The following is a 20176-nucleotide window of genomic DNA, read 5'->3' on the forward strand; positions in this document are numbered from 1 at the left end:
TGGTAGTTTTTCACTACAGAGGTTAAAACATCTATGTGGTAAATATTGCACCTTGTCTTGGTTGAAGGGGCAAAAATTGCAATATTTTATGTTTCTCCTCTTTGCTTTTCTTAGGTAAGAAATTATACTGAATGTGCCTGTGTCCAAAGCCGCCAAGTTATCACTCCACCCACTGTGGGACAGCGCGGTCAGCTCAGGGTGGTTATTGTCAAAACATACCTGAATGAGAATGGCTATGCTGTTTCCGGGAAGTGTGATCGGACCTGCAGTACACTTATCCCATTCCTTATATTTCTGTTCATAGTTACCCTTATAACAGCATGTGCCCAGCCGTCGGCAATCATAGTGACACTCAGGTAAGAATCTAGCTGTATACCTATCTAGATACATATATTATACGTATCGTTAGTGTTTGTATCACGTAAGAGAGACTGTTGGCCAGATCCACAGCAGGTGTAAAGCAGTGCAACTCTATTGAAGTCAATGGAACTATGTCTATTTACACTTGTTAAGAATTTGATCCCTTATTTATAGCCATAACTAGAGCCCTACCAAATTCACGATCCATTTTGGACAATTTCATGATCATAGGACTTGTAAAAGATTCAGTGTCACGGTTTCAGAGACACACATCTGAAATGTTACGTGTTGTAACTTTGGGGGTCCTGACCCAAAATGGGGTGGTGGGAGGTTGCAAAGCTGTTGTAGGGAGGGCATGGGATTGCCACCCTTACTTCGGCGCTGCTGCTGGCAGCTCTAAAGCCAGCGCCGCGGCTAGTAGCACAGAAGTGAGGTCACTGGGTATGGGGGGGTCGTTACTTGTGGTGGGGAGGGGCAGAGCCGGCCTCACCCATGGCAACCGCCCAGGGCCCCGGGGTCAGAGTGTGCCGTGGACCATTCCCCCTGCCAGCCAGCTCAAAGTCCCTTTAATGCCTGAGCTGGGGAAAGGCAGGACTGAGACGCTCCAACCAAGGACTCCTACCAGGGTCTAGCTGATAGTCCCCATGGGGCTGGGGAGTGATGGGACTTCCTCCAGGCTGCTCCCGGTCTGACCCAGCCTGGGAGCAGCCCGTGCAGCGGAAGAGAAAGTCCTGTTCCTTCCTAGCCTGGCCAGGACTAGCAGCTGGAGCCTGGCACATGGTTGGAGCCCCTGGCTAGGGCACTCCCATCTCTGCTCTTCCCCACGGGAGGTGGCTATAATAGGCCAGGGGAGGTTAAGCATCCCCTAACCCAGCCTGTGGCCCCACCCTCGCTCCTCCTATCCCCTGAAGCCAGCAGGGGCTGAGCTCAGGCCGGCGGCCTGGAACTCGGGGCTTGGCCAGCTGGTGGCTCGGGCCAGCCAGCGGCTTGGGGCAGGTCAGGCCAGTACTCGGGCTGGCCGGTGGCCTGGGGTTTCCGCCCAGGACTTGGAGCACCCAGTGTGGCTGGGGCAGGCCTTCTGGCATCCCTGAGCTCAGGGCGACGGGGGCAGGTGGGCTGGCTCTCAGGGCAGTTTGGCTGGGGCTCCTCTGGCTGTAGTGGGTGGGTAGAGGGGCCTTGGGGCTCTGGTGGGTGAGGGGGGTGGAAGGGGTGGGGGTAGGGGCAGGGCCTCAGGTGGAAGGGGTGGGGCTGGGAGGGGGCTAGTCTCCCCAAAACGGGTTCATATACCACTCATGCCCCTACCCTACAATAGCTAGATATCATGGCGGGGGGTGGGGGGAAGGATCAGTTTTTATGGTCTGTGGTGCTTTTTTCGTGGCTGTGAATTGGATAGGGTGCTACCCATAAAATGATGATGTATATACTTTGTGAGACAAGAAATGTCCAGCAGACACAGCGCAAAGAGAGAAATGTAAAAAAACCCACAACCTCAAACCCAAACTGGTTAGATTTTCAGGTCTGGAACAGGAAAAACTCTTAATATTTGGCTCATCTAGATGTCAGCCCAGAATGGATATTGTTCAAAATATCAAGAGGGGCTTGTACTCATCTATTTGTCTATTAATTTCTTGAAACTTTTAACTCAGCCCTATATTATACCTTTTCCTGGGTCTTCCTTCCACCCCCCCAAGAGCTTTGAATGGTATCAAGTAATTATTGTCTTGACTAAAAGAATGTATATTTAAAATTAAAAAGCGAAGCCTACTTCTCACTGGGATGCAGGTCACTTGCTAGGATCATCTGGCTATATCTCAGTTAATCAGTTCCCTGCCATTTCAGGGGACTCGGGCATTGGTGCATCTCAGTCTCTGCATGTGGTACACATAGTTTAGTATCCCAAGAGCTGTAATTGTTTGGTCTAATTCTGGTTGTTGGGCTTATTATGGGGTTGGCTGGGTGACACTTAGGGGCCTGTGGTATACAGGAAGTCAGACTCCATAGATGATCTGGTGATCCCTTCTGGCCTTAAACTCTATGAGAAACCACGATATGGTCTTATATTAACACAATTGAACAGACATAGAGTTGCTAGACCAATATTTCAGTTTTAGAAACAGTGAAGAGGGAGAAGTTGAAAGAACTCAATTTTTTTTAGCATGTTTTGCAAAGCGCATGCCGACTTTCAACAGATACTAGGGACAGAAAGAATTAGGAATTTATGTTAAATACAGTGAGGGTAAATGTAGTGTCAGGTCTGGTGCTATATTATCAGTATGTGTTAACAGAATAATTTTAATTTCAGCCACTAGGAGTAAGTATTTAGAAACTGTTCAAAGTTACAGTCCAGCTAAATTTACACACGTACATGTGGGCTTCCATGAGACATCATCAATGGGGTGAAGAACGTGGGAAAATAAAAGGAAGCTGCCCTATGACTATATTCCTCTTCTTCTCTCATCCCAAACATGAAATGTTAGAAACCAAAGCCTAAATTAAGTCTCTCATATTTACAGTTTAATCTCAGGCTTCTCATTGATAAGGCCCTCTGTTAAGCACCCAAAGGTTTACTTTCCTAACTGTACAAGCTTTTTGGGTCTTCAGAGTTTAGAAGCTTGCCAGAAGAAGCTGTCTTGTCAGATATCTAGTTGGACCAGAACTAATGGTAGAATGGAATCTCTTGCAGTATTTTCTTGGGTTCTCATAGGAACTTAGATGTGCGGACATGAAATCAATTAAAATAATAATTTAAAAAAGTTAATCAAAGCAGTCTTTTTCAGACATCAGAATGTTTCGCTGTAGTGTCAGAATACCAAGATGAACTTCGGAGCTTTTTTATTTCACTCAAACCAGTCTTTCCCACCCCTATTGTGACTATAGTTCCTCTACATGGACTTAAATGGAGGCACAACTTACCACCGTGCTGGCAAGATGACTCAGTAACTTGAGGACCCCTGATCTATTGCCCTATTGAGTCAGTATAAGGAGGTCTGGTAGCATTGCCCATCATTAAGATTACATCACTTATTACCCACTGTTCCCATTACTCTGTCCTCACTGAGCATGCTCCATCCCCTTACAGCTGTTATGTGTGACTGGACTTCTCCGTACACCATCTCCACAGACTGACTGAATGTGCTCCCCTCAGCACAGTCCTATGGGGCAAAGCCAGACTTTCCGTATAAAGACCGCTCATAGTTCCTCTGGGCCAAGGTGGGCTGGTCATTGGCACTAAGAGAAGGGATCCTGTTTCTTCTATGCACTCAGTGACAACCTCCTCACACTCCCTGGTACTCATACAGCACGGAGAAAGAAGCTGTTTGACTCAAATGCAGAGGGAACAAGAGTTGGAACAGGAGAATTGGATGGGGAGAGTAAATTTGGACAAGGAGACTTGGGAGGGGAGACTGAGACTAGGTGCTGATGGGGAAAGGGGCGGAGAGGGAAACTGAGACTGTGAGATGGGGGAGGCAAAGACTTGGCTTGGTAGATGGTGGAGGAGAAAGGTGGGCTGTCTGGGTAAAGAAACTAGGATTGGGAGCTGGGAAGGGAAATGACGGGAGACTGGCAAGGAGTTGGAGAAGAGACTGCGACTGGCTGGGTAAGTAGACAGAAACTGGGAAGGCGTGGGATCTGGAGAAGGAGATGAGGGAAGGGAGACCTGATGGGGAGCCAGGGATGGGGGAAGAACTGAGGCTGGATGGGCAAAGGGGCTGAAATTCTGAGCCAATTGGGGAACAGAGGTGTGGGGGGGGGCGCAATGACTGGAGGTGAGGGGGAGATACACAGATTGAGGGATGAGGGAAATGGGGGCTGATTGGTCAAGGAGACTAGGAATAAGGAGCTGGGGGTGTGGTGGGGACTGGGAATAGCCAGGCAAGCATAGTGAGGAGAAGGAGCTGAGGTTGAATGGGGGATAGTTGGACAAGGACACTGCGGCCAAGCAGTTGTGGGTTTGGGATGGGGAATGTTTGGGAAAGGAGCATCGGCGCAGGATATGGGGAAAGATTGGGGCTGATTATTTAGAAGGGTGAGACTAGGACTTGCTGGGCAAGGAGCCTGGGACTTGGATGAGAAGCAGGAGGTGGAGACTAGGAATGGCTAGGTGAGAAGTATAGGGAACTGGGGTGGGGCAGAGACACAACTGTGACAGGAGAGTAAAGGTCAAGCTTGGGGGATTGGGCAGAAGAGTCTGTGCCATCTAAATCACATTTAGAATGGAACCCAGGATTCTTGAGTCACATCATTCCTCTGCTATGAGCAAAGAGCTGTGAAACCCACCGGCAATGTGTTCTAGCCTCCTCTTGTGCTGGGCCACATAGGAGGACAACCTACTACTGCTATCAGTTACTCCATGAGCTCAAGTGGCAGAGTCTATGTGGTGGATTTAGCAGTTATGATCCTCCTGATGAGACGTATGGTACCACGTGATGGAATTTCTGTATTTTCAGCTTGCTTTTTAAAAACCTAGGAAAGCACATGCCTGCTTTCTCTCTCACACACGCAGCATGTTAAAAGAACATTATTAAGTTGCAAACTTAAAAATTAGCAAATGCCAGAATTAAAGTTGTCTGTATAAGCTTAATTCACCACCTTGCGTGTGTGTTGCAACACAGACTTTTATTACACGATCACATGCTGCTTCTGCCACAGGCTTGAGTACACTCTACCTGTAGGTGTGAGTGTACATGGACCGGAACTGGGCTTCACAGTTGCAGAGCGACCTCCGGCCCCCCCACCCAATCCAGCTTTTTCCTTCTCGAGTGATCAGGAGGTTTACGGAGACATGCAGCCAGAACGTCACTAAAAGATTCTGGAGGAGCTGGAAGAGAGGCTGGGCTGACGCATAGGGAAGTGAATGAGCCAGGCGACTGCAGGAAGAGGAAAGGATGGTTAAGGCAACTGAATGCATCCTTGGAAATGGGAGTGTCTCCCTGGCTCTGCCCCAGCGTTCCTGGCTGATGCTAGTATTGCCGAGCTCCCAGGATCAAAGTCAGCACCCTGGCCCGCAGCAGATCAAAATTGATGTGTTGGACCCCCCCGCCCCCAATTCATGTGTTTTCTTAAAAGAATTATTATACTGTGTTTTCATCTTTCATATGATTTTTGCTCTCACCTGCCCATCCCCCCAGCGTGTGTACGACAGTTAATGTTGCCCATTCTCCCCAGTTTGTTGGGTACGGTGATTTTGGCTTCTGCTGCAGGAGATAGGACGTCTGCCCAGTAATGAGTTCTGCTGCCTTCCAGCCATCCACATCCCATGAGTTCATGCCCTCCGCCCCCAACCTCTCAATTCTGATCCCCCCTTCAGTGCACCCTCCCCCCGTCCACTTCTGCTTCTCCTGGGGTTCTTCACCCACCTCTCCCAGGTCTGGGGGTGGTGGTAAGGGTCCCTCGCCTTCGTCGATGCTGGGAGTCAGTTGCAAGGGCTCATCCTCCCCTTTTGTCCCTTCCCAGGCTGGGTGTTGCAGGGAGGGGGAAGGCAAAGATGCATCATCCTGTCCCTGTTGCTCATAGGAGCGAACCCGCCCAGAGCTTCTGGGCTCTTCAGCTCCCTGCGCCTCTCCTGGTTGCTGTGGGGTGTTGGAGCGGGAGAGAGAGCTCTGCTTAGTCTGTCCTAGGTTATTCTGTCCTAGGAAGTGGGGTGGGCAGCCAATCAGAAGGCTCAGATGCACTAAAAGGCTGGAGCAGCTTTTGTCATCACCAGACGGGCTCTAGCCCCAGCCAAAAACTTGACACGTGTGAACAGATGATTGGCGTTGGCAACACTGAAGTCACTTATGCCAAACTTCTTAGAGATCACAGTATTCTTGTCAGCAAGTTAAGGAAGTATGGGCTGGATGAATGCACTATAACGTGGGTAGAAAGCTGGCTAGATTGTCGGGCTCAATGGGTAGTGATCAATGGCTCCATGTCTAGTTGGCAGCCGGTATCAAGTGGAGTACCCCAAGGGTCGGTCCTGGGGCCGGTTTTGTTCAATATCTTCATAAATGATCTGGAGGATGGTGTGGATTGCACTCTCAGCAAATTTGCGGATGATACTAAACTGGGAGGAGTGGTAGATACGCTGGAGGGGAGGGATAGGATACAGAAGGACCTAGACAAATTGGAGGATTGGGCCAAAAGAAATCTGATGAGGTTCAATAAGGATAAGTGCAGGGTCCTGCACTTAGGACGGAAGAACCCAATGCACAGCTACAGACTAGGGACCGAATGGCGAGGCAGCAGTTCTGCGGAAAAGGACCTAGGGGTGACAGTGGACGAGAAGCTGATATGAGTCAGCAGTGTGCCCTTGTTGCCAAGAAGGCCAATGGCATTTTGGGATGTATAAGTAGGGGCATAGTGAGCAGATCGAGGGACGTGATCGTTCCCCTCTATTCGACATTGGTGAGGCCTCATCTGGAGTACTGTGTCCAGTTTTGGGCCCCACACTTCAAGAAGGATGTGGATAAATTGGAGAGAGTCCAGCGAAGGGCAACAAAAATGATTAGGGGACTGGAACACATGAGTTATGAGGAGAGGCTGAGGGAGCTGGGATTGTTTAGCCTGCAGAAGAGAAGAATGAGGGGGGATTTGATAGCTGCTTTCAACTACCTGAAAGGGGGTTCCAAAGAGGATGGCTCTAGACTGTTCTCAATAATAGCAGATGACAGAACGAGGAGTAATGGTCTCAAGTTGCAGTGGGGGAGGTTTAGATTGGATATTAGGAAAAACTTTTTCACTAAGAGGGTGGTGAAACACTGGAATGCGTTACCTAGGGAGAATCTAGTATCTACCTAGTAGAATCTACCTAGTAGAATCTCCTTCCTTAGAGGTTTTTAAGGTCAGGCTTGACAAAGCCCTGGCTGGGATGATTTAACTGGGAATTGGTCCTGCTTCGAGCAGGGGGTTGGACTAGATGACCTTCTGGGGTCCCTTCCAACCCTGATATTCTATGATTCTAGATAGCCACTAAAGGCCAAAATCACAAAGGAACTTAGGCACCTAGCTCCCACTGTTGGATTTAGGCACCACTGACAGTCGCAAAATCCCTGCTCAGCTGCTGCCTAACTCTGGAGGTGACTAAATTCCTTAAGTGTTTAAGTTTTCACTGTTAAAGTTCTCTAGGACCTAAGTTTCTGCCACTGGGCATGTGTACGGCTGCCTCAGGCAGGCCCCAGGGCCTGGCCCATGTCTAAGACCCAGCGGGACTCTCAAACTAGGCATGGACCCCACTATTTTGCCTGCAGAATGAAATCCAATAGGTGTGCTTTGAGCACAGCTAACTCCATGCAATGCGTTGCAGGGGGCAGTGGCCTCCCTTACAACTGTTAGCCCAGTGCTAGTGCACTCCCCTTTCTTCCTGATTAGGAGAAGGGATTTGAACAGGGGTCTCCCACCTGTCAGGTGAGTACCCTCACCCATAGGCTGTGGGATAGTCTGATGGGGTGCTCTCTGTGTTCCCTGTGGAAACTGTGCCGAGGTGCATAATTAACTATCCCTTGGGCTAGAGAGAGAGAATGACTCTATGGTCCCCTGGGGAGGACACATACCGGAGAGGTAGGAGACGGCTGTTCAAGGCATTTTACCTCATCAGGGTGAAAGCGGAATAGACCTTGGGTCAGCCACATCCCAGGAAAGTGCCTTAACTACCGGGATAAAGCTCATTACGGAGGGTGCCTCCTACCCTCCCACCCCACCTTTGGGTGGAGTTAGGTGTGTGCTGCTGCCTTTCTTACAAGAAATGGTGCTTAACCAGAGGTGCCTTACTCCAGGATCGGCTTCATGGCTGTGAATCTCAAGCAGAGATAGGTGCAGGGGCACCAGAACAGGGGGGCAGGGGGCCATGGCCCTCCTATTTTTGATAGTGGATGGGCCTGGCCCTCTCCTCTTCCCCCAGGGTGTCTTCCCCCCACCCCACCGAGTCAGGCCGAAAGCTGTGAGTAGCCCAGGCCCCTCCACCTGCCCTGGATATGGGGGTGGGGGGAACCTAAGTGTAGTCCCTGGCTTATGTCCCCACCCTCAAGGGCCCCTGCCCACAGCAGATGGAGGGCCCGTGGCTCCCCGCAGCTGGCCAGAGCTGGGTCCGGGGGTAAGAGCTGCACGGGCAACTGAGGGGAGCCACGGACCCTCCACCTGCCCTGGGCAGGGGCCTGGGGCTATGGGCTGGGGGCTGCTCTCACCTCCCCTGGCAGGTGTAGGAGCCCTCACTCCCACGTCCCACTCTCGCTTCGAGCTTGGCTGGGGGTTGGGCTTGGGGGGGAAGAAGAGGGGCAGGGGTGTGGCCAAGGGGGGGATTCTGCCCCCCCCACTTTTGGGAAGGCTCTGCTGCCCTTGTGTAGGTGCCTCTTTCCAGCTTGGAATTAGGCACTTAAAGCCCTTTGAGGGGCAGGGCTCAGGACCCCTTTGCTTGGTATCTCTTAACCAGCTCCCCACTTGGCAGAGTGGCTTTTGTGAATACCATTCTTGGGCGCTCTCTTGCTCACACTGTCATTGTATGGGTAGCGTGAGTGCCTACTCAGGGTTATGAAGTGCACTGAGAGGTCAGCTGCCTAAGAGTTACAATGCTCTGCATTACAACACCTCAGTGCCCTTAGTTAATAGAGGCCTAATTGTGCGTTCTACATTTTTTGACTCCCTGATTTGAGACCCTGGGGTCTGATCTGCAGAAATGCTGAGCACTCAGATCTGCAGCTGAAATCAGTGGGAGCTGTGCTTTGACCATATGACGTGCAATAAGCACTCTGAAAAATCAGGCCCGAGGAGTATGGGCCTCAAAAATAGTGGCTACTTTTCACCTGTGATGGCTCGGCTCCCCATTTGTAAAATGGGGCTAATACCTGCTCATCTCATTGCGATGAATGCCATAGAAAGGCCATGGGGAAATGAACAATTCAGTTTTCAGAGCAAGGTTTGAATAGTGTGCAGTAAATATGCTATGGTGGGGGCACACATTGACTAACAAAGAGAAAACAGAACATTGCAGAGCTCTCTTTAAGGGAGCACTATGGATCCTGTGCAATGAAGGACGCTTGGGGCCTGTGGAATAAAAAGAGTATGTGACTGTAACCCTCTCAAGAGAATGTCAGGGTTAGATTTCCCTGCACTTTGTCCGTCTGGGGATTGACGGTCTGCTCAGGCAGTCAAAGGGGACCGCTCTGGTGGCAGCAGCTGAGTTTAGTGTGTGCTGAAAGGACTCAGTGGCAGAGGGCCTCATGTTAGCAGTGCACGTTCATTTGTAGATACTAAATTTAACAAAACTCCAGTTTTAAAACTGGCCCTGGTGTGGGACGGTAAAACAGTTATGTAATTAAAGACTGTGTCATAATGCATATGAACAAAACAGCCCAATTTAGATTAGAAAAGGGTAACTTAATTCTGGCATTTCCTAAATTTTTGGAGCTTGTCTTTGCAACCTTAGTGTTCTTTTGAGAGAGAGAGAGAGAGAGAGAGAGAGAGAGTGCAGGCGCACACACAAAATATGTCGTAAACGTGTGCTTAAAATGGGCTGTTATTTAACCTAAGTGTCAGACTATGTGAAGACTTGGCTAATTGTCCTAATTTATCGTATTTCAAAATATTTAAACAGTCTAGAGGGAAATTTTGTGGTTTACTGTAATTATATATAAATGGTGCCACAAAGACCTGATCCTGTTCCCACTGAAGCCAAAGGGAAACCTCCGCTTGACTTCAGGGGGGTTGGATTAGGGCCTTGGTAAATCTGTCGTATGCTTCTACTGATATGTTTTCTGACCTAGCTCAGATGTGCACTCACTGAGAGAAGTTCCATCGATTAGATTATCTGGGAAGTATTACCAGAAACCATGAGCAACTGTAGAATTGTGTTACAGACCTTTCTAACAGCTATGGGCTAAATTCTGCAGTCCTTACTCAAGCAAGACTCCCGTTCAAGTTTATGAGATTTTTTGCTTGGCTAAGGCCAGCACAGTTTGGCTCCTTGTTACTAACACTAGGTTTTATCCTCATTACCAAGTAAACTGAGGAAATTTCAGCGGGGGTTTATTACAGCTGGAGAAGACCAGGACAGTACAGCCAAAACAGTCTAAAAAGATTATTTGTTGAGACTGTGTCTTCAGAAGATACTCTCTTTTCCTGCTAGGTCTGTGGAAGATGGTGAGCGGCCTTTTGCACTAGGAATGCAATTTGTTTTATTACGAACTCTTGGTAAGTCCTATAACAAATGTAAGCACTGATAGCTCCCTGAACAACACCATTTGCAAAATCCTCACAAAATTCTCCAGAAACAAATATTCTGTAAAACAGGGAAATTCCACCAGTGAATAGCAGTAGGAGCCAAAAATCACCATTGAACCTAGCAACTTTTTTTTTTTACACTACATTGGTTTATACAAACCACATTGTACTGAATTGGCCAACCAGCACCATGGAGACAGACACCTACATTGACAGAAAATAAACACCTGGATTTTGCACCATTCTTTAGCAATAGTTTTCTACCAGCAGTTTTAAGCTCCCATTCCTTCAACACTTCCCTAAAGTAGCAGTTGCAACAGATTATAGCGGATATCTTTTTAATTGGGAATTTCCGTTGGAATTTCAACAGCTCCCTTTGTTCAGCAGCCTTTTCTTTGTGTTACTTTGTTGCTAGCCTTTCCTAGATAATTTTATTCGCTAAATGGTGCAGCTGGTTGAAACCTTTTTTACATGAAAAGTAAAAATCTATGCAAAAGTTTTCACAGAAATGTCAGTTAATTTTTGAATGGTAAACATGTTTTGAAAAATGATTTTTCGTTGAAAATCTGGAAGAATTCCATACACGGAAAATTGGGGGGAAAAGCAAAACTTTTTGTTTATTTTGAATCCCCCCTCCTTTCCTACCAAAGAAAATACCATTTTCTAGCCTGTTCTACCAAATAATTTCCAGTATCAGCTCTTGGAGAATTCTCACTGGGACCCAGGGTGAATGGCTTCATTTTCTGCTCCCTCTGCCGCTGCTTCCTTTGCAGCAAAACGTTTTCAAAACGTTTCAGGCAAAAACAGGAATTAATATTGGTTACTGCTGCACCAGTTCCATATTCCTTATTTGTCTGTTGCATTCTTTACACATGATGACTCCGTATTTACCACTAGAGCTGAATAGAAAATAGTTTTCCCCTCCCCCAAGACTTTTAGAGGTTTTGAAAACTTTACCATCCTGAATCAGGTCAAACTGTTAAAATCTTGTACATTTTCATAAACCAAAAATCTCCCCCAAAATTTGGATCAGGTCAGTGAAAATGTTGTGTTTAGATTTTGACTTACTCACATTTTATTTCTGATAGATTAACTTACATTTCAAAACAAAAAGTCATTTCAAACTGAAAAATGAAACTTTTTGTTTTGAAACTATCAAGCCAGGTTGTTTTGACAATTTCAAAACATTTGTGAAATGGGAAATTTGTTGAAAGTGACCCTTTATTTAATACAGGATGTTTTGGTTTTGATGAATCAGCTTTTCCCAATGAAAAACATACTGTCAAAAACATTCCTGGACACCTCTATTTACCACATTAAGAACCACAACCCCATTTTCTGCATTGGCCATAGGGTTGCCAATTTTGGTTGGATGTATGCTAGGAGATTTCATCACATGACATAAGCTTTAATTAAAGATTAATCTTTAAGTTTTGGTGACTCCAGGCCAACCCTAATGAGCCACCCCAGCAGTGGAAGCCTGTGATTTCATCTGTTCTTCCATCCTGAACAGCTGTCTATGAATATCAAACAAGGCAGCTCACCCTATAGACCCAGTCCAGATTTTAATATTTTTCCTAAATGGAATTTGTCATGAGATTTTTTTTTGAAACTGGTATTTTTGTTTTCTTCAGATGCTAGATTACCCTTCTAGAAACCAGTTCTCTGCTTTCTAAGACAAGACATGTTTGTATTTTAGTGACTAATTCCTAATTAGTCTTCTTCAAAGCAGAAACCAAGCTTGTTAGGTTATTATTTACACAAAGATATTCCTATCAAGCTTCTGAAGTAGTCAGATCTTGCCTGTCCAAAGCACTTTAGGTGTTCAAATACTGCCAGTAATGATTATTTATAATGAAGAATGAGAGGAGAAGGCTGGTTCGTTCCATCTAATAACTAACCAGGAAATTTTGTTTGAAGAGGATTGTTATGACTTGTTACAAAATGTGAATCACGTTTCTAGGACAAAGAATGAGTACTTAAACTGAGCCAACTGCACTGGTAGCAGCCTGGTGAAATTGAAGCCTGTTTGCATGGAAGAGAATCTCTCTTCAAAGGGACAGTTCGAAAATAATAGTTCTGTTCTCTGTCATTTTTCATAAGGGCAGTTACTTGTGTTTCATGCTTTAATATTTTGCTCAGTTCTACTAGGTAATTCCTGTAAGGACTTACTGCTTTCACATCGTTCACGGGTTTCCTAAAAAATGCTATTTGCATGGTTAGGGGTCAAATGTAATTTTGGGAAGATCAGTGGGCCAGTCTTCCAGTTGTTACAATTTAGAGAATCTAGAGGAGCAAAGTCATACCAACATTTCCTGGCCATACCTCTGCTAGGCTGTGGCATGGCATACCCTTGTTTGCATGCAGGAACCAAAAAGCTTCTATAAGACATCATTCACACTATTGATGTGAATGTTATGTGTCAGGTTCTCAAATAAAAACATTTAGGAGCCCAAGCAGAATAGAAGGTCATAAATAGTCTCTCCCCCTAGGAGGCAAAGAGCCTCACACATTTGTGAAGAAATTGCTAGCAGGAAAGTATTCAGACTAATACAATTATTATTTTTTATTGGGTGAGTGCCATTGTGTTTCAGCTGAATAAAATGAAACATGGTCCCTCTCTCAAAGGCTGAAGGGCCTGATCCAGTATCCATCAAAGTCAGTGGAGCCATTGACTTCGATAGGAGCTGGATTGAGGTGTCACCGTCTAACAAAAGAAACTTATGGTAGACAACCATTAAGTGCAGGAGCACTGGCTAACCATGTGATGGAGATGCCGTGGTGAAGATGGTAACATCTGCATAGTGAAAATATATTTTTTAAAATATTGGGCTCCATATTGTATCACTAGAAGTGGGACGTGGAGGCTAACTGATGGGCCTTGTGGGGAAAAAAATTATTCCATCATGATATTCAGTGGCCATGACTGAAGAGCCATGTAAAAGTAGAGTATGGCTGCACTGCAACGTCCCCCCCCGCCCCCCCAATGGCAGCAAGTCTCAAAGCTCAGGTCAACTAACCCGGGCTCATGGGGCAACAGGGTTAAAATAGCAGTGTATACATTCCCATTCAGATTGGAGTCTGGACTCCGAGGTACAAGCCCCCTCACCGGGTTTCCAAGCCAGAGCAGGGATGTCTACACTGCTATTTTTAGCCCTATAATATGAATCTCATGAGCCCAAGTAAGTTGACCCAGTGACTCCGAGATTCATGGGCACATGGTTTTTTTTTTTTTTTGCAGCGTAGATGCACCTTGACTGGTATTGGCCATTGTCCTTCCTTACTGTCCCCTTGCCACCCCTTTGTCTAAAAATACTCCCTGATCCTACAGACAAATAGGGCACATTTAGCTTTACACGTGTGAGTAGTCTTATTGAACTCAGTAGGACTACTCACACAGGTGAGGATCAGTCGGGCCTCAGGCTCTGATTCTGGACCTCTCCTAAGCATGTGCTCAAGTCCCATTGACATCAGTGGGACTTGCAGTTAGCATTTTCACACATGCTTAATAGGGATGCTTTTCTGAATTAGGGCCTTAGTTTGTAAGTTCCTTAGGTGCAGTGACAGTGTTTCATTGCTTTAGGAAGTGCCTACCATACTTTTGGATGGTATTAAAATAATAATAATTAGAACAACATAAAACTGGGCTATTGCATTGTACCTAGTTGCTTAAAGTTTTCTAAACACTCACCACTAAATATTATGTTTTGTTACTATTATTACAGCTTACATTCCTACTCCAATTTATTTTGGGGCTGTTATTGACACCACGTGCATGCTTTGGCAACAGGATTGTGGTGTGCAAGGATCTTGTTGGGAATACGATGTAACTTCATTTCGCTTCGTTTACTTTGGATTGGCAGCTGGTCTCAAATTTGTGGGATTCTTTTTTATTTTTCTGGCCTGGTATTCCGTTAAATATAAAGAAGATCAGCTACAGAGGCAAAGATGGAGGGCCTCACCTGTAAACACAGTGAGCGAGATGGTTGGCAATGCTGGACCTCAACAAAACTATGCACGGACTCGATCCTGCCCTACTTTCAGTGCTCAGGGGGAGCACGCTGAAGACGTCTGTCTGGCACAAGGAATGAATTACATAGCCCAGACATATCCTGGCCCCTTTTCAGAAGCAATAAATTCCACAACTGAAAATGCATTGGAAGAAGTCACTGCTGAAATATAGACCCCCAGGCTTGAAAATGTAAAATTCAGTTTTGTTGGTTGATTTAAATATGGCGCCTTGTGAAACACCCGTGCCTTCTTTTTTAATCTACATGTCACACGATAAACCAACAAAATTTAAAGCAAACATCAATAGCATACTTGAGGGCTGGATACCTCAAAATGACCCAAGTTCTTATTTCTCCCTTCCAGATAATGGAGTTTTAAAAATTTGTGTTTGTAATTACTTCGGGTGTGTCCATTAAATGTTCCTGCTCTGATCTAGTGTCAAAATAAGGGTGAGGTATTCTAAATGGCAGAAATCAATAGAAGGGTGACAGAAATGCGTATCATTGATGCCAAGACTTTAAGAAAATGTTTAAAGGGATCATCAATTTTGCATCCCCGAATCATGGTTCATAAAGATGAGTAATTACTGTGAGTTCTGCTACAAAGCACAAGTGAGCGAGTCTAAACTATGCAATTTGGCTGGATAATTGTTGATGCAGCATGTTAATTTTGCTTTCAAAGTCTTTAATCCAGCTGAACTTGAATGGGGCTATTTTAAGACAGATATAAGATTTAAAAATGGACATAACTGTTTGAAGTACTGTTGATAACATTTTAAGCCATAGAAAAGTTATATAGCAGGTAAAGTTTTCAAATTCTAAGACATCATATCCTTATCCTATTAAAATGTACGTTTATTTTAATTTGATAGGATGTAATATTATTCAGTCTAGTACACAGGGTATGAAAGTATAACTCAGTGTGAAAAACTACAGTATTAATTTGTAATAACATTAAGACATGATAATCATACCCATAGATTAGAGACTATAACAAGTAGATGCATATTTCTGTAACTACCTATGCAGTTATCTGCTATAGGTGGCTATTACTAACTTCAAATCCATGCTTTTCTCAGAAAACACAGTATCCAGGTTTAGTTTGCCAGGAACTGCTTGGCTGTCCTTAGGAAATGCTTGGCTATCTTTTGCAAATGCATGCAGATCTTTTTAAACAAATTGTTCTGGTTTTCCACTAAGTGAAAATACCCAGAGAGTTTGGATAGCTGCATTTTGGGACTGCACTGCTACCATTCCGCACAGACCTCAAACTGAATGCAAAGGGGAATTTGCTCCACATCTGCCCCCACCCCCATCTTCATTTAAACTCTCTGTGAGGTATGGGGGAAATGAAGAGTCAGCTGACCCCTTCCAACGGAAGATTTAGGCACAGAAGGCACCTCCATTCCAGGACCCACACGGCATGTTCTGGCATTTGATTATTCAAAACATTTTAATGAGTTTTCCCACTAGATTGAATATTCGAGAGACTGTTTCTTTTTTATCTGCTTCCTGTACTAATTCCTCATCCACAGTCTTAAACTGAGGGCATTACAACTGGCTGTTGCTGACATTTAGTGATATGTAAGGTGGAAGGTTGTGATAAGAAGCCAGAGTTGTATTCTACTTGCAGGTGCATGTCTCAGAGCATTTGGGAATAGAGGAGGGGATCTTGTCTTTTGTGAAATTTGGTTGGTGAGAAGCACGCGAGTAGAAGCTATGATACATACAGTAGAAAGAATTATTTCTAAATAGATATAAACAATTTTGATGAGGGTTCAGGAATTTCAGAGGAATTTTTTTTAAAGTTACAACTAGAACAAATTGACTAAGTCAGAGAGGACCAAATCCTGTTTCAATTAAGGGTAATGGCAAAATCTCCATGGGCTTCAGTAGTCTCAGGATTTGGTCTGTAGAGTATAGATTTTCCTCTCTTGCCAGCTTCCTCCTTTTCTGACTGGCATCTGAAGTTACTCACCATGCTGGCATCAGATCCTGGTTGAAATATTGACTCCATTTATTCCAGAATGTCTTGATTAGTTTATGACTCTTGAGCCTCTAATGACCATCTATCTCTGTGGGTGAAAATGTACAGAAAACTGTTACATTGCTCATCATGTAGTATCAGTGACTTTAAATAGCAGTGCAGTACTTTAGGAACCTACGATATAGGACTGGAAAAGACCTCCTGGGTCATCAAGTCCAGTCTCCTGCTATTGCAGGCATCACCATAATATAATCCCATTCATAAACTCCACCTTTAAAACTAGTTAGGATTCTTACCCCACTACTGTTATCCAGTGACTGTTTCAAACCTCACTCCTCTGGTGGTTAGAAACCTTGTGCTTTCCAGCATAAATGTATTCATGGCCATTAATACCCATTTGTTCTTGTGCCCTTTAGCTTAGATAGCTCTTCTCCCTTAATTCACCTCTTGTTATTCTTTGGATATTAATATTTAATTTGAGCCTTATTTAATTTTTAGAATAGTCCAGTTCAGACTACAAATAAGGTACATTTTTAACAGTGAGGGTAATTAACAACTTACCTAGGGATGTGGTGGATTTGCTGTCACTAGAAGTCTTTTAATCAAGACTGGATGGCTTTCTAAAAGATATGCTCTAGCTCAGCCAAAAGTTATAGGCTTGATGCAGGAGCCACTTGGTGAAATTCTCTGGCCTGTGTTATACAGGAGCTCAGACTAGATGATCACAATGGTCCCTTCTCGCCTTAGAATCTGAGTTTTGATTAATTTAATAGCATAGGGTCAGATCCGACCAATAATGTGTTTTTCAGTATTCAGTATGCTGTTTGAGCACGGTGTAGTGTCCTCTCTGTTCCCACTGACGTTAGTGACCACAGAGACTGGGCAGCACCTTGCAAGTGGTACTGGGCTCCTTGCTAGAGTAAAACTGGGGTGAGGCAATGGTGAACCAGGCCCAAGGTCTCCTATTGTAGAGTTTTGGGGGTCAGACCCTCAGCTGCTCTAAGGTGATGTAGCTCTATTGAAGTCATTTACATCAGCCTATTATTGTTAAAGAGGATCCTATAACTTCTAAAAGCTGGAAACTTAAGAAAAACTAAAGTGTTTAAAAACCAGCTGAATGAGTGGGAGTCAAAGTGACATTATTGGGTTCTTATTTAGAGTTTGTATTCTATTTCCTCTCCAGTTTGTAATGCTGTCTTTATAATTCAACAGAGAATACTTTCCTCCCAAGTTTACCCTGGTCCATTTTCAAGAGTTTATTTATTTCTAATGGAGTTAGAGTCATTTTAACACTGATCTGCTACTTGGTGCACCAGCATTGCAAATAATAAATTCAAGCCTATTCACGTCCGGTAAGTAGAACTCCCACTGTGGGAGATTTGCCTGAGAGGAATGCAGGATTGATTTCCATGTTCGAGAAGAGTGTCTGAGTTAACCTACCAGGTTACAACACTTAAGGTACTTTACCTGTTGGGCTTGAACTACTTCACATTGTCCCTTTAAAATGTTCAGAATTGGACAGTCCATTTCATTGGCTTCATTTTTCAATGGGAAATTAGAGTTTTTTATGCCCTTTAGCAATTTGTAGTGGTTAAATATAAACATTTCCATAGACTAGATTGTACACATACAGGTAGACAGCCAACATTTCTGTAAATATATACTGTGACTAAGTGTAGCTAGTAATATGAATCATCATATTGCAAACACCTACAAGCCTCTCATTATACAGATAAGCTGTTTTCTGTTAATTTACAGATCACCTTATAAATGAAGATGGGTCTGACCCTTCAAGTTCAGACCTCAGTTGAAACTGTCCCAAAATGTGGGGGTTATTGAATGTAGGCTCTTTAGTTCAGGCTGATCTCTACTTTTAAGATCACTGTATAATCAGTTGTTTGTATTGTATTATTGTTTTTCCCACACTTCAACCAACTTGTCACCAGATTTCCTGTTACAAGCTACTGTTCATGTGATGGGATGGGTAAAAAGACTCTGTGTTCGAGGATGCCTGAAAAAAGAAGTGTCCAAATTTTCTTCAGTTCTAGGAAGAAGGAAGACCCTTCTGTCTTAACATCCTTGATCTGCTCTGGATGAATAGCTAAAGCATGTCATGGTGCTAGTTGTTATTGAAGTATTTCATGAGGCATGTTCACCATGACTTAACTGACATTCAAAATATTTCATTTATGTAATGGCATGTGCTTTCATTTTGAAAATCTGGAAATGTTCCTGCAAAGATCATAATTACCAGTGGGCCAAATCCTACAGTCCTTACTTAGTCTTTCAGTGGGAATATTGCTTGCACTACAGGATTTGGTTTAGCATTAACAACAACAGTACTAATATAAAACTATAGAACCTGTAGAAACGTAGTGTATGACTAATTTCCAGTAGAACATTACCTGTTTTAATATACCTTTATGGAGTACTGCTAAACAGTTGTTCAAAGTAAGGTTTCTGTGAACTAAAAGATTGGGCCAAATTCTGGGGATACTTAACTAAGCAAAATTCCTACTGCAGTCAATGAGAATTTAAACTAAAATTAAGGTACCTGAATTTGTCCCATTAATAATATTCCTCTATAAACTACCAAAATGAAGAGCCAAAGTCAAGGGCCCAATTCAGCCAGTTGAAATTCACTCCAGGTATTTTGTCATTTGTTTCTGTGGAGACCGAATTTGGCCTGTTTGTTGGTTTTGACCTTTGAAAGGTAATACCTTTTCTGTCTTACTTTGTGTGGACTTAACTGGGCTAGGGATCAACGGGGATCATTGAGCCGACTTATCAAGATGTGTGCCTGAGAGCAAGGCGACCAAAATTTTACCTTCTGGAAGAAAACATTTTTAAAAACAAAAATTATCGCAGAGCTGTATTAAACCAAAAAGTTGTAAGAAACATATAAACTCAGTTTTTGTGCAGAAATGCAAGTTGAAATCACTGTTATAGTGGGCATTCCTCATAAAGGTCTGCTCCTCTCTCCACTGGAGTAAATGGGAGTTTTGCCATTGACTTCAATAGGAGCTGACCCAAAATGCATACCTCTCCCCCTCCAAAAAATCTGGGTAGTGGTTTAGGAGCATGGAAGGGGTACACTGGCCTGTAATTATTTAGTTTAACAAAGCGTTATATTGAATAAACTGGTGTTAGGTCATTTGTAGTGTGTGTATATGAGTGTGTGTGATAAAAGAGAGGGACTAATTGTTAGGTGCATTTGTTTTTGCCTACCTTAAGGTTCTTTTATTGATGTTTCTCAGCAGAACTTAGAATAATGTTTATGATGTATAACACACTGTGGTTAATGACATTTACTGTCAACATCTATTGTAAACGTGTTTACAAGAAAACCCTTGAATACTTGATATTTGAAAATAAAAATAGCATATCAAGCGTGTTTTCTTTATGACAAAAAAAATCACTTTTGTGTGTGTGTGAATTGGTGTGCAGGGCTGTGCACACCAGTTGATTACGGAAGATCTGGATTCAGTTAAGGCCCACTTGTATGCATATTGGAATCAATGCAGGTCCATCCATTGATTTCAGTGGACACTGGGCTCAGCCTCTTAGGGCCAACTCCTGATCACATGGAAATCAATGATAAAATATCCATTGCCTTCAATAGACTGGG

At 44.2% G+C, this 20176-nt stretch overlaps 1 protein-coding gene across 3 annotated transcripts in view; it reads left to right on the top strand.

Moving 5' to 3' along the window:
• Nucleotides 1–15300, top strand: part of SLCO5A1 (solute carrier organic anion transporter family member 5A1) — a 114186-nt gene extending 98886 nt beyond the window's left edge. For 2 of the 3 annotated variants that reach the window (XM_084620820.1, XM_084620821.1), the window contains exons 8-10: nucleotides 115–356; nucleotides 10457–10521; nucleotides 14277–15300. In XM_084620820.1, the coding sequence (XP_084476946.1) occupies nucleotides 115–356; nucleotides 10457–10521; nucleotides 14277–14734 (765 nt within the window). In that variant the 3' untranslated portion in view covers nucleotides 14735–15300. The remainder of the gene's footprint in view (nucleotides 1–114; nucleotides 357–10456; nucleotides 10522–14276) is intronic. The other variant, XM_084620822.1, reaches the window with a different exon arrangement.
• The last annotated feature ends 4876 nt before the right edge of the window (nucleotides 15301–20176 follow it).

The sequence above is a fragment of the Lepidochelys olivacea genome (genome assembly GCF_965140295.1).
Source record: "Lepidochelys olivacea isolate rLepOli2 genome assembly, chromosome: 2".
Taxonomy (NCBI): domain Eukaryota; kingdom Metazoa; phylum Chordata; order Testudines; family Cheloniidae; genus Lepidochelys; species Lepidochelys olivacea.